We start from the raw sequence: 12,972 nt of genomic DNA, 5'->3' as shown, positions 1-12,972 counted from the left end.
GATACTTTACCGCCCACTGAACGATGTAAACTTTTCTCATTCCCTGAATCTTGTAGGTGGAAAGAATATTACAACTCAGATTTTTCTTTAGTAACTTACTCTGGATGGATATAATTTCGCTTTTAGGTAAATACCTTAGTAGTTCAGTCAGTATATATATATATATATATATATATATAAACTTACGCTGGAGGATTACATGCACCTCTGTGGGTTGTTTCAATAAAAGTTTCCTTATGAGAACAATTAAAATTGCTCAGCAGTCAAGCCGAAAACAAGGCTATTTCTCTTAGGTGCTGAGAGCTGACCTTTTAGGGATGAAGTGTGTTTTTCTTTTCCTTCTGAGGCCATTGGTATCAGCAGTGGATTCTTATGTGGAATTTAACGGCATAATCTCTTAGCTGGCAGTTTAAGCCTCTTGAATTTCATTTCACAGAGGCGCATTAAACGCGGTTTATCATTAAAAGTGTAATTAGTTTATTGCAAGTGTCTCTGCTTTATCAGCGTACTTGAAAACAAATGCTCAGCGATCTTAGCATTTATACCTTTTGCTTTGCTGGCAATTTAAAAAAAAAAAAATTGAGCTATCACTTTAAATGAAGTTTTGCACTTTTGCCAAAATTAAAAGTCACGAAATTCAGCTCATAAACGCATGGCCTATTTAGTCACTCACAGCGAGCACATGCAATTTAAGCTACATAGGCCTTCGTCTTCTTCTTTTTCTTTGAGCTGAAATTATTATTTTTTTGGCATGCTTTTCAACTCCGTACATACAGTATGTTCCGTGTTTTTACCAGTGTTCGTTTACTCATCAGTGGGCTCTGTGCTCCTGTCTATCACAGCCTCAGCCTGGCAAAAATACTGTTATTTGCAAATTGAGTGGGTGGCGTTGATTTTCCTGTTGGCTTGAGGAAAACAGTGGGGTACCAGAGGGAGTGTTTACTTAGCACTCTGCCATGACTGTGATGAACAGCACCTTAACAAAAGCAGAACCATATGCTCAGTCTGGGCCTATTTACTAGCTTTACACACAGCAGACCAAACTGTCAAGTAGGTCTCAGGTGACACAGATGAGATTTTCTTTAGAGTAAAAGTGTAAGTGTGTACATTGGGGTATTTTACAGTATGTTGCAGTCAGGCCCATCTATTATGCACGATGCATTTGTTGCCAGTGGCCTATTTTTTTTGATGCTCTTGCAAATCTGTATTTATTACAAGCACAGATCAAATCAGGAGCAAGCGCTGTGAATATGGGCTGAGGCGTGCAGATTAAAAGCAACAGTTATAGACAATAGAATAATAAAGGTTCTTCCATAAAAGCACATCTATAAAAGACTCTAGAAAATGATCATTAAAGTCATAATTACTTCTAAACCCAACTATGAAGTTTGTAAATGCTAAATTCGCACTGACGCGACCTTTATGTGATTTATTTATTTTTTGGCACCTCCTTTTAGCTCTGTTGTTTCTTTCCCCATTCTCTCAGCTCACTTTAACAATAGTAATAACTGTCCCACCAGGGTGCCCATTTTTATGTCTGGCTGGGCTATTGGCACAGACTGGCTGTCCCTCGTTGCGTCGGGGGAGAAAGTACCTCAGTCTGCGGGGAATACAAGAAGGGAGTGGAGGATGGATGAAGGGTGAGAGGAGGTTCAGCGAAGAGGAAATAAGAACAATGAGAAAAGGCGAATGGGGAGCTGTGACACTGGACTGCAGGGGAGCGCAGGAGGGAGGAGACAGTGACAGGATGTGAGGGGAGGCATTCACGGTCGACAGGTGAACACTGTGTAGGCGGTTGCGTGTGGATGCGCAGAGTGACCTGCCATCCGCATTATGCGCATGTAATGTTTCCATACAAGAGTTGGATTGGGCTCCTCTGCGGGATTGCGGTAGAGCTACAAGCAGGAAGAGACAAAGAGCATAAGTGCCTGTGTGTGTGTGTGAGTGAGTGTTTGAGTGGAGGACTCAGCGGTCGGTGGTCACGGCTGCTTGCCTGCTCTGTTTTACCCATTTCTGTGCTGCACCCGCTCTGTTGGACAGCATGTTCTCTGCCATGCGAGTCCAGAGAAAAGCAGCTGAGCACAATGACACCAACTTCAGCAGCCTGCCAAACATCTCTGTGGATGCCCTAAAATATACGGGAGGCACAATTTGTGCACATGCACTCAGAGAAGCTTACATGGGGATGCACGGCGTAACGTTTTCGCACAGAAAGCCAACAGAAAAAGAAAAGAGAAGCGAACGCACTGTACAGATGGCAAACATACACAACCTTGAGCTTGTGGTTATCACCCCTGATGTAGAGGGAAGCAAGGCAAAGTACAAGGATACATGCTTTCATATACACAGAGAGAAAAAAAGGGCAATTGACGCAACAGATCTTTGAATCAGAGGGTTGTTACTGTAACCAGCAAGGCACAAAAATTGTCCCTTTCCTGCAGTTTTCTTTTGCTCGCTGATTTGCAGCTCTTGTGTTGGGGCTGTTTGAAGCGGCGCTACCAGATGTCCAACAGAGTCTAACAGAGTGCATTAGCCAAAACCCATCAGTGTCATTGCCCATTTGTGTTGTGCATTAATATAGTCGTCCCCTCCCTCTGTCTCCTCCACTCAACCCCGGTGCTCCACATAAGCTGATCATGTGATGGCATCTAAAATCAGCATTGATTGCGTCTGCTGTAAATATGTAGGTTTTCTTTAATTAATAGTGTTTCAGGGTCATCAAACTAAGAAAACAGCCTCAAGCCTCTTTTACATTTATTTGTCTGGAGTCCAATTTTTCATACAAAGGGATGCTGCTGTTTTCCGAGCGTAAAATGACAAAGTAAATTACACGCAACATTAACTCTTTTTGTCTTAAAAACTAACGATTTCTTTTAGGAGCTGTGAAAACTGCTCCGATTGGGGGTTTATTTTCTTTATTTTGCTAAATATCTCCATCTTCCTTTTTCTTGCATGCTACAGTATCTGCCTCTCCCCCCCCCCCCTTCTGCTTTTATGATACAATCTCTCTCTCTCTCTCACTCAGCCACACATACACACACACTGAGTTTCCCTATCACTATCTAGTTGCAGCGTTGTCTCTTTGCTGCCGCTTTCATCTCTATTTTAACAGCGTGGCAGATCAGATCCCACCACCTGATTTGAATGTGCTTTGTGAACAGGAATTTTAATGAATAGAAAACCATTTATGAATATCTCCACACTTAGTAGATGTGTCAGGAATCAGGGTCATAGTTCCAGCCTCAAGCGGGTACACAGCGGTGAATGGTAAACTGAGAGCTGGCCCGATGCCCCCGAAAAAGAATCAAAGATACAGCTCTAATAGTGTTCCACAATGGCAGTGCCTCACAGACCACATGTGTGTTCCCATGCCAACTGGCACCACCACAGCAGCACAAAAGGCAGCAGATTCAGGCAGACCCTTAGAGACCTCAGCGGTTTTATTGCATTAACATCAAAATTAATATATGCACCAGCTGAGGACATACATTCTCACACTAGCTGCACTTTGAACTTACTCCTTCGTGCACGCACACACAGGAGCGCACGCGCGCAAATTCATAAGCGGTGCCTTGCGCTGCTCGCGTCCTTAAGCCTCTCTCTTCTCCAGCTGCACCACAAGAGACCTGTCTAAGTGACAACAATTAGCCTGCTCAGTTCAAGCTAATTGAAGTCATTTACATAATACATGTCTGCCATCACAATTCATCTGTGCACAATTCAAGCAGGTCTGTGTCATATTGTCACAACCTGATGTTAAATATCCCCTGCATTGATAAATGATCCCTAAAGCGAGGCAATCATTTCGAACAAAGCTTATCAGTCACATAAGAATGTTCTCTACTGGTGTGTGTGTGTGTGTGTGTGTGTGTGTTTTTAATGAAAATATGGATCGCATTTGCCAACGTAGACAGATGCACACATTGTCAAAACTGTGTTTACCGTCCGTCCCATTACGCATGCAATTACTCAGAGGTTTAAAACAAGCGGCCTCATTTGTGTGATGCTAAGCTGCAGTGGCTGAGTAGATCTCATGCTTTATTAGCCTGTTGTTTGGGAGCTGCTTTTGACAGGAAGCTGGGCGATAAATTAAATAGATGGCTTGATAAAAAGCTTGCTGTGCAGAATTCTTCATGCTGGATTTTTGAGAAATCGCACTGACATTGCTCATAACAGATGATCTGTTCCCGGGGTGATTTATGAAATCAATTTGTCTTGTTATCAACAGCCAGAGTTTTGCTGATAACATCATAGCACATGCATTTCAACTCGGGGGTAAAGAGAGACAAAGGATGGCGTGCCTGTGTGTGTGAGCGCGCACACACGTGTGATAAAGTAATAGACATATTGAAAATAATAATCAGTCATTCTCACTTTTGGTGTCATTGCATCATGCTGTGAATCAAGTGGAATTGGTGCCTTGAGTGTTAATTGAATTTGGCAATGGAATGAAAGGATTTTCCAAACTGTTATGTCTGTTGGTTTCTCTTTGTGTTTTGTGTAGTATAATGGCATATTCATGTCAGCTGTCACTGGAGAATCCGCACATGCACTCAGCAACCCAGTAGCATCTCTTCTCTGTGTCTCCGTCTGATCTGCGCCAAGCATTTACATATGTAAACACCCCAACATCCCATCCAGCCTCCCATAATGCACATTGGTACATTACTCTGAATGCAGGGATAGTAGCTTGTGCGTGTGCATGCAAACATAAGCTCCCTTTCTTTTGTCTCAGTGAAGCAGAACCCACCAAATGTCATTAAAGAGCCTTGCTCCACGTGAGCATTTCACTCAATCAGTCTAGTCGGCTTAATGTATCTCGACCTTATCCTCCTGTTTCCCCCTTGTAGAAGCAGAGGGAAATGCTATTTTGACATTGCGTAGTTTGGAAAAAGAATATGAAGAAGAATTAGGCTCCCCTCTTCCCCATGTATTCCAGTTCAGGAACAGATAAGCAGTTTGTTTTGCCGAAGATGTCAAAGCAGGGAATCAGAAGTGACAGCAGAAGGGACGAGATATTTCAAGACATGTCTTGATGGGTGCCGGTTAATCTTTAGCCTGCCAGATGTGTCAAGGATTGGCAAACACCTTTTTTGGAGTAAATCTCACTGTGCTGCTCGCTAATTCTGTACCTCTTTTGCCTTTTCTCCGCAGTAAAGTTTGAGGACTGCCAGCGCAACAGGGAGGTCGGCTTCGTCAGCAGCGACCCCAACTTTAGCGTGCGGCCAGATGGGACTGTGTATGCCGAGCAGGAGGTGGCCAACCTGTCAGAGCCTGTCCAGTTCATGGTAACAGCCCGGGGGCTCCATGACCCACACATCTGGGAGACCACTGTTAAACTGGCCCTGGCTGGACATCCGCATCCTTCGCCATTCACAAAGGTAATAAGAATCTGCAAAGACAAATACAAATACAGGGTCATAACCTTCTATTACACTGGCTCATGAAGTGGGTTATTATCACAAGATTGCTAGCTTGACAATTGACTATTGACAAAAACAAAAGAGAACGAAACAGGACAAAACAAAGGTGAAAGGTGTTGGGCTTGAGTAAACTTCTATATTTGGATGGCCCGTTTTACTCTGCTGTATTCAGTTAACAATGGGTACTTGCTGTACCTGTAAGCTGTGAAAACTAAACAATCTGTCAGTTGCCTTAATGGGTGTTTTTTTGGCCAGCGATTATTATTAACAGTTATTACTTGCAAAGAGCAACATAGGGAGTGTTCCAGTGACACACTTCTCGTACTTAACAATTGATTATATTTAATGAGTTACAGCTAATTAATATCACTTCCATAAAGTGTTCAAGTTTTTTTTAGGAAGAAGGAGATTCTTTCTTTCTTTCTTTCTTTCTTTCTTTCTTTCTTTCTTTCTTTCTTTCTTTCTTTCTTTCTTTCTTTCTTTCTTTCTTTCCTCTTGGCCATGGACAAAGACATCCTTTTTGCAGTTTTGCCTCTCTATACCACTACATTGGGTTTCAAATCAAACAGTGATTGAAGTGCAGACCTTCAGCTTTAATTCAAGGGGTTTTACAAAAATTTTGCATTAATTGTTCAAAAGTTACAGTCATTTTTGTACACGGTTCCCTAGCGACAGAGCCTCAAGATTAATTGGACAAGCTACCATAATTTTAACTATAAGGATTGTTTTTAAGTCTCGAACCAACGGACACCACTACATTGTGTTTCCTCCCTGGAGATGCACTGCTAGACTTTTACTGCAGCCACCTTCACTTACTTGTTTGAGGGTCTCTGCGATTAGTTTTGTATTTAGAGACTGAAAAGCATGCTCTTTGGGTTGACATCAGGTGACGGATCAAGAATATCCAATGTCTTTGCCTTGAGAAGCTCGGGTTATGTTACCTTTGCAGTGTGCTTTGGGTCATTATCCATTTGGACTGTGAAGTGCTGTCTGATCAGTTTTGCAGCATTTGGGTGAACATTAGCAGAGAGTACAGTCCTGTACACTTTACAATTTATCCTGCTACTTCTATCAACAGCCACATCATCAGTGTTAGAGCTTTGCTCCATCATGTTTGATAAGTAATGTACTATACTTCGGATCACGACCTGTTTCTCTCATCATTCTGATACAAGTTAAACTTCATTTCATTTGTGCGCAGATCTTTTTTTTTCAGAACTGAGCAGAGTCACTATCAAAGTCTACAAATCATATACCTGCCTCCTCAAGGGTGTTTTTGACTCAATAAAAGACTATGAAGTTCTTTTTCTTGACCACAAAAATAATTCTGCGATCATTCACTTCAGCTGCCTTCTGTTGTCTTTGAAGCCCTTTTAAATACACCAGGTTTGGAAACTCTCTAATAGGTTTATTTTATTTTGGGGTTTTATATCAGCCTAATGATGAGCTTCATACATAAATCACCACAAAAAGCTATAAAATACAAATTTGGCACTTTGAGGCAACTTAAGATATTATGTCTGCTTCATTTGCCATGAAATAATAAGGGAGCAGGACCCAGCTGGCCATGAAACTGCTTAATCAGTCAATTGTACAATTAATTTTGAGCCTCTGAAAAGTGAGGATTGTGCATAAAAATGGCTGTAATTCAGAAACAGGTCATGCAAAAAAAATGTTGTTAAACCCCTCGAGTTAAAGCTGAAAGTCTGCACTTTAATCCCAAAATGATTGTTTGATTTAAAACCCATTGTGGTGATGTTCAGGGGCACAACTGCAAGAATTGTGTCATTGTCCAACAAATAATGTATTTTATTGACTTAATAGCTCTGCATGTAGAGTGCTTGTGGAGAAAGTAGGTTATAAATAAAAACGAATTGTGGAAGTAAGTGCGCAACAGATGTTTAATAAACATTTCATGTAACATGTTCTGCTGCTCGTCTAATTTCAAGATTGGAGCAACAGACTTGTGAAAATTAACATGGTTGGTTCAGTCTAATCAGCCAATAAACCACGATTACAGATCTTTGCTTTAGTTTTCAGCTTTAATGGCTTACAAATGTTGAGAGCTAAACCTCACTATATTTAATAAAAAAAATATTCTGAAAGGATTTAGATTTCATAAGCTGATTTGAATCTGGAGTTGGTCTCAATAAAATGCAATCAGCCTGCAATCCAATTTTTTTATTTGTTTATTTTTTGCTCAGATACGCTTTTTCCATTTGATTTTTTTTCATTTGATTATTTTTCATTTGACTTTTATTTCAAAGTATCTCTGTGATAAAGGTTTCTATCCTTTGGTTAAGTTGTTTTTACATAGCAAAACATGAAGAGGGTGAAATGCAAGATCTTGTGTTTCCAGCTGTCTCTAATGTAAGATTTTAATCACAGTTTATGCACAGCAGTAAAGATGTAGTGCTTCGCTGTACGTGACAAGTAGACACATGGCCCTATTTGCTACCAAGGGTCTATTAGCTAACAAAGACTGTAAAGCTAGACGGGGCAAATGTATGGCCACTGTTACCGGCTTCCACTGCTAGGCTGCACTTTGTTGAGCGACGAACCCATTATCGTTTTTCCTGCACTACTTGTTGAATGCCACTGGGCTTAATGTTCAGTCATGTTTCTAATCATGACAAAAAGCCCAAAGACTCATGTTGCTAAAGCAATTCCAGAGTGGGGATTAAAATTCTGCCCACTCCTGGCAGTGCAATAATGGAGACTGGGAAATAATTGACATTGATTGAGCTAATGTTCCACTCTGGTGGAGTCTGCGAAGACCAGGTGATGTAGTTTGAGCGTATAATTATGTTCTTTGCAACGTGGAGCTGGAGAAGGATTCAATAATTGAACAAAAAAATAAATAAATGTGTTTTCTCTAATCACATGGAAATTTGAAAATCAGTACAGTGTGCATTCTTCGCCGCAGCCGTGTTTACATGTGTTCCTGTCACTTTCTCCTCACTTGATATAAATCGGGTGGAACAGTGCAACAGTAAAATTTAATTCCAGTCTCGTGAGTGGGAAATTGTTCCTGGGCCCTGAGGAGAAATTAAAGTAAATAATTGTTTCATCAATAGCATAGTCTTGGAAAATGTATTTGTTAAAATAGGGTGTGTACTATAGGGTAACTTTGAATAACAGACACACAGGTGAAGGGATTCCCATTTAAGGAACCAAAAATATGGAAAAGATTATGCTTTTCACTGTTTAAATTCCATGTATTCAGAGGGGGATGCTAGGGATGGGGTGAGTTGTGTATCTGATATCCCCCCATGTTGGTGTTGTTCCCGAATCATCATAATAATGTTGGTCCAGGATCATCAAGTTAGGTTTCCCATTAGCCAAATTTAGGTTACTCGTGTTGGTTTGCTAGTGATAGTTTTTAAGAGCATTAGCTAACTTCTTGGCAAATGCTAACTGAATTCTCAGACAACTTCATTGGTCAGTTGCGATGTTGAACCTGGACCAACATTGTTATTATGATGATGTAGATATGTATTCATTTTTTTTAATTTGTGAAAATGTTTAAGAAACACTCAAATATTTGTATTTTCTGACAATTATTTTGTGGTTCAGGCTTTAAAGGGTTAAAGGGAGCAGCCAGAAAAAGAAGAAGATGAAGAAGAAATTATATATTTTCAGTACTTGTCACACACTTCATACTTGTTTGTCCTCGCTGACATCTACTATTTATGACTAGTAGGTATCAGAAAGGACTCATCTGGGTTTTAGTGTTAGCTGTCACACAGACAGAAGGTAGAGAATTCGCCCAGGTAACTGACAGAGTTTGATTTGAAAGTGGCCTCCTATGATGTTACACAACACTGCAGGATGCTCTGACTGTAGGCGAGGTCATGCTGTCCAGTCTCCCTCCTTTAAGCAAAAACTTGCTCGAGCAAACTAGTGCAGAAACACTCAGAGCTTAAGAGAAAGACAAAAATAATGACATTATTGTTACCCGAAGCAGTTTCACAGAAATTTATGCAACAAGACTGAGAGCCCATAGGCACTCCAGTTTTTAGTTTTATTCCGAGTTTAGGCATGAGCGAGATGGCTCTATTAGTCCCAAGTTGTCACACATGGATACTCGTAAAGCATCCTTTGGCATTATGTTTGAACACAATGGGTGAGCATCACTTTTCAGTCTGCAGGGTGAGTAAAACAACATATTGTAATGCAAGCCAATCTTTTCCTAAACCTAAACAGCAAGTGAAGCTACAAAGCAAAACCAAACAAGTCTTTCTATTGCGAGAAATTGCAGTTTTTTTAACTCTTATCCCCATAAAGATGACATCTGACGACCGCCCCTGTGCCCTAACAATGGGTTTTGACACCTCAGTATATATTGATTTGATGACCATTCGAATAGTTTCCAGGTTTTTCCAAGGGTAGCTCTACTAAGCTGGATAGACAGAGATTACCCTCACTAAGTTCTGACGCACACCCACTCTTTTTGTTCTGGAAGCAGGCCTGATATATGACAGAAACCGCTGAGTTCAGAAAAGAGATACAAGGTTTATTTCTAGTAGGCGTCCAAGAGGGAAAGCGTTAAAGGAGGGCTGTTATTTCAAGGCACAAAGGCCAGAATGTTTAGCGGCTCCAGTGTCACCTGACCGAGCAGCAGAACCCACTCGCTGACATGCTCACAGAGACAATGATTTCATTTAATAATTTAAATTACCTTTTTAAGATTGCCAGGTAAGTTCGCTACCATGTACAATTTCACACTAATCACAGTGCCATGCAGTGCAGTATATTTAGCCGTGTAATCCGTGGCACCAGCACAAAAGTCTTAGCCTTTTCTTGAGATGCTATAATTTTTTTTTTTTTTTGCTTCTTTTGTCAAAATGAACTTTAGGGTTTTAGCACTTGTGTAATTACTGTACACTGTACAGTTTTCAGTGCCGTGACATCACATGATGTCTGGGAATTGACGTTAAAACTTCTCAGTTCAGAGCAGTACTGTTGAACTGGGTGGCCCATTTTCCTATTCTAGCTCAATAAATACCCACAGAGGAAAGCAGTTGTTATCTGAGCCCATGGCTTTGTTCTGAAAGTCAATAGTTATTTTAGAAAAAGGGGTTATCATAATCACATCACCTAACCGCAGCCTATCTCTGCATAATAAACGGTGGCAACAGTAGCAAAGAATATAAAAAGCTCGAGATATCCTCGTTTATCCCAGTGGCGATTAAAAGACACACACCTCAAACACCAGCTCGTTTTGTTTTGAGAGGTGCACTAGTGTAACAAATCGTGCTCTTGGTTCATCTGCACTCGGATGATCTGGCTTCATCGCTGAATATACTTTGGCTTTCTTCTCCTGCTGTGCTCTCTTTGTTGTATAGCACCAGCGAGAGTGCGCTGATTTGCTTTTAATAACCACCTTAGTATCTCTGTTCTGTTTCAGAGGCAGAAATTATCATACCAGGAATGTGCTCCACCAGTTAATTTTAGCATTTAATTTTCCCAGTGTACAATACCGGAGCAATTGAAGTATAGAGCATCTTTGGCCTGAAAGCCCTTTCCGCTGTGTTTATGTACTCAAGCTATCGCACCACACACAGGTAGGGCCTCTCGTTGAGTGCTCTCCAACTCATACTGATTTCATGGCACGTTGGTTTGCCTTCTCCACCAGCTTAGAGCCCATCAGTTATGCACCACTGGATTTGGAGTCCACCGGTTGCCGGAACAGGTTTTAGTGCTTATTTGATTTGCATTTTAACCACACTCTCCTCAGAAAGCCTCACCTGTTCAAGGTAGATTACAGCGAATGCCGAGAGCAGGTTGGAACGTAGGACCCTGGGGTCCAGCGGTCATTGAAAACAGCGTCAGGGTTGGATGCTTGCTTTTTTTTTTTCATTCTGCTTTAACTTTGTGATTAAAGCCTGATGATGTTGACAGTCCTCCCTGGAAAGCTGCAACTCTCAACAGTCAAAGAAAAACAACTAAAATTTCAACTTTTGTTTTCTTTTCTCTGTTTTTTTGATTGGAAAGTTTTATTTTTAAATGTCTTTTTTTCTTCAATTTAGGTTTTGATAAAAGATGTCAAGGAACATTCTTCTTATTGAAGACTAGCGCTCTGATGTCTTTTTGTATTAATGAAAAACTAGAAGGGAAACTGCTGCAGTAAAAAAATCGAAAGGTCTGAATCAAATGTTTCAGAGCAGATATATCAGTGAGCACACACGCTTATTGTATGGCTCTGCCTGTTTGTCAGACTGATAACCTCCAGATGTCAGCTTCAGGGCTCAGGGACTGCGGGCTTGAAGACTGCCCCAGCAACACGAAACATGCCTGGGAGCAGAGAGGTGCCAGCTGGCCCTGCATGCCTTTGGGTTTCAGGAGCCTCCGGCACATCAGAGGCACACTAACTGACTCCTTGTTATGTGTTCAAGCGCACAATCACACACACTGAGACGTGCAAACTCACAGACAACTCACCACGCACATATGTTCATGCATTATTTTTACACAATTGCCCATGTGCGCACATGCATTGCACATTGCATTAAGGCTGGGACACACAATTCTCCATATGTGCGCACAGGCATGACTGAACTCACTATTCAGACCAAAAAAGAAAAATCCCAAACCTAATGTGCACCTAGTTCCATGCAAGCCCACCGAGAGCGTGCTCCAGTTTTTCTTTGTAATTTTGGGTCTGTCAGGATGCCAGCAGCCTGTCATCTGCTATGCTGTTTGAAAGTGACAGTCACATGCAGCCACTATACTGATATCATCCACAAGCAGGCTTACAATAAAGGATATCTCCCTTTGGTTGTTTGTCACTCTGCCTGACTGTCTCTCTTATTCACTTCTTCATTCCTTCCAAGGAATGTTGAGGCCCGACCGATTGGAATTCTTCAACCTTGTTATCATCAGACCTTCATCAGTAGGCAGATCGATAAAGAGTATCCATTCATTTATTGTGTTTTCTGCTGATAGCCGGGAAAGTAGATAAGGGTTTTTATCATAGGAGCAGCAAACCAAACTGAACATAGCTGAGGATGAACTATGGCACATGTCATAACTGTCCATATACGCCTGTATAAATATTCTCAATCATCATCATTCCGGTTGGAGAGAGTCAGGCTTTTTTTCTGTTGTATGTTTGTCATGTTGATATGCCGGCCTATTTTCCCTTGTTTTTGTTTTTAACAGACATTTGCTAACACACTCAGCCACAGAAACACTCTCAAATTCACAGACAGAGACTAATTCCACCTGCCTACCGTGGATGGGCCTGGCACACGCTGCCTCCACTGTGCCAGTTGGTACCTGTGAGTGTTTTGGATGAGTGAAGCTAGAATGAGAGCCATCTTATCTGGGAAACACATCTGGTCCCCTCGTTCTTCTTTCTGTCCCCTAACCATTCACCCCTGGTTGCCCCGCTTCCCCTATGTGGTGTTCCGGCTAAACCCTCAGCCCCTGCTGCCTCAGAGCCTGAGCTTGAGCTTACGGTCCAGTTCTCTGAGCTGTGAATGAGGGAAGAGTTAAAACAAAAGATGAAAAATATTCACTGTGTTTGTTCGGGTGTAGCTTACAG

The 12,972-nt window shown here is 41.4% G+C and overlaps 1 protein-coding gene across 3 annotated transcripts in view; it reads left to right on the top strand.

Annotated features, from left to right (window-relative positions):
- The window catches only part of cdh4 (cadherin 4, type 1, R-cadherin (retinal)), a 212,901-nt gene that overhangs the window by 127,425 nt on the left and 72,504 nt on the right, over positions 1-12,972 (top strand). For all 3 annotated transcript variants that reach the window (XM_063474658.1, XM_063474657.1, XM_063474656.1), the window contains one exon: positions 5,155-5,381. In XM_063474658.1, coding sequence (XP_063330728.1) covers positions 5,155-5,381 — 227 coding nt within the window. The remainder of the gene's footprint in view (positions 1-5,154; positions 5,382-12,972) is intronic.

The sequence above is a fragment of the Pelmatolapia mariae genome, linkage group LG5, assembly GCF_036321145.2.
Source record: "Pelmatolapia mariae isolate MD_Pm_ZW linkage group LG5, Pm_UMD_F_2, whole genome shotgun sequence".
Classification (NCBI taxonomy): Eukaryota; Metazoa; Chordata; class Actinopteri; order Cichliformes; family Cichlidae; genus Pelmatolapia; species Pelmatolapia mariae.
Note: the sequence above shows the minus strand (reverse complement) of the source record. Positions and strands in the feature narration are given on the sequence as shown.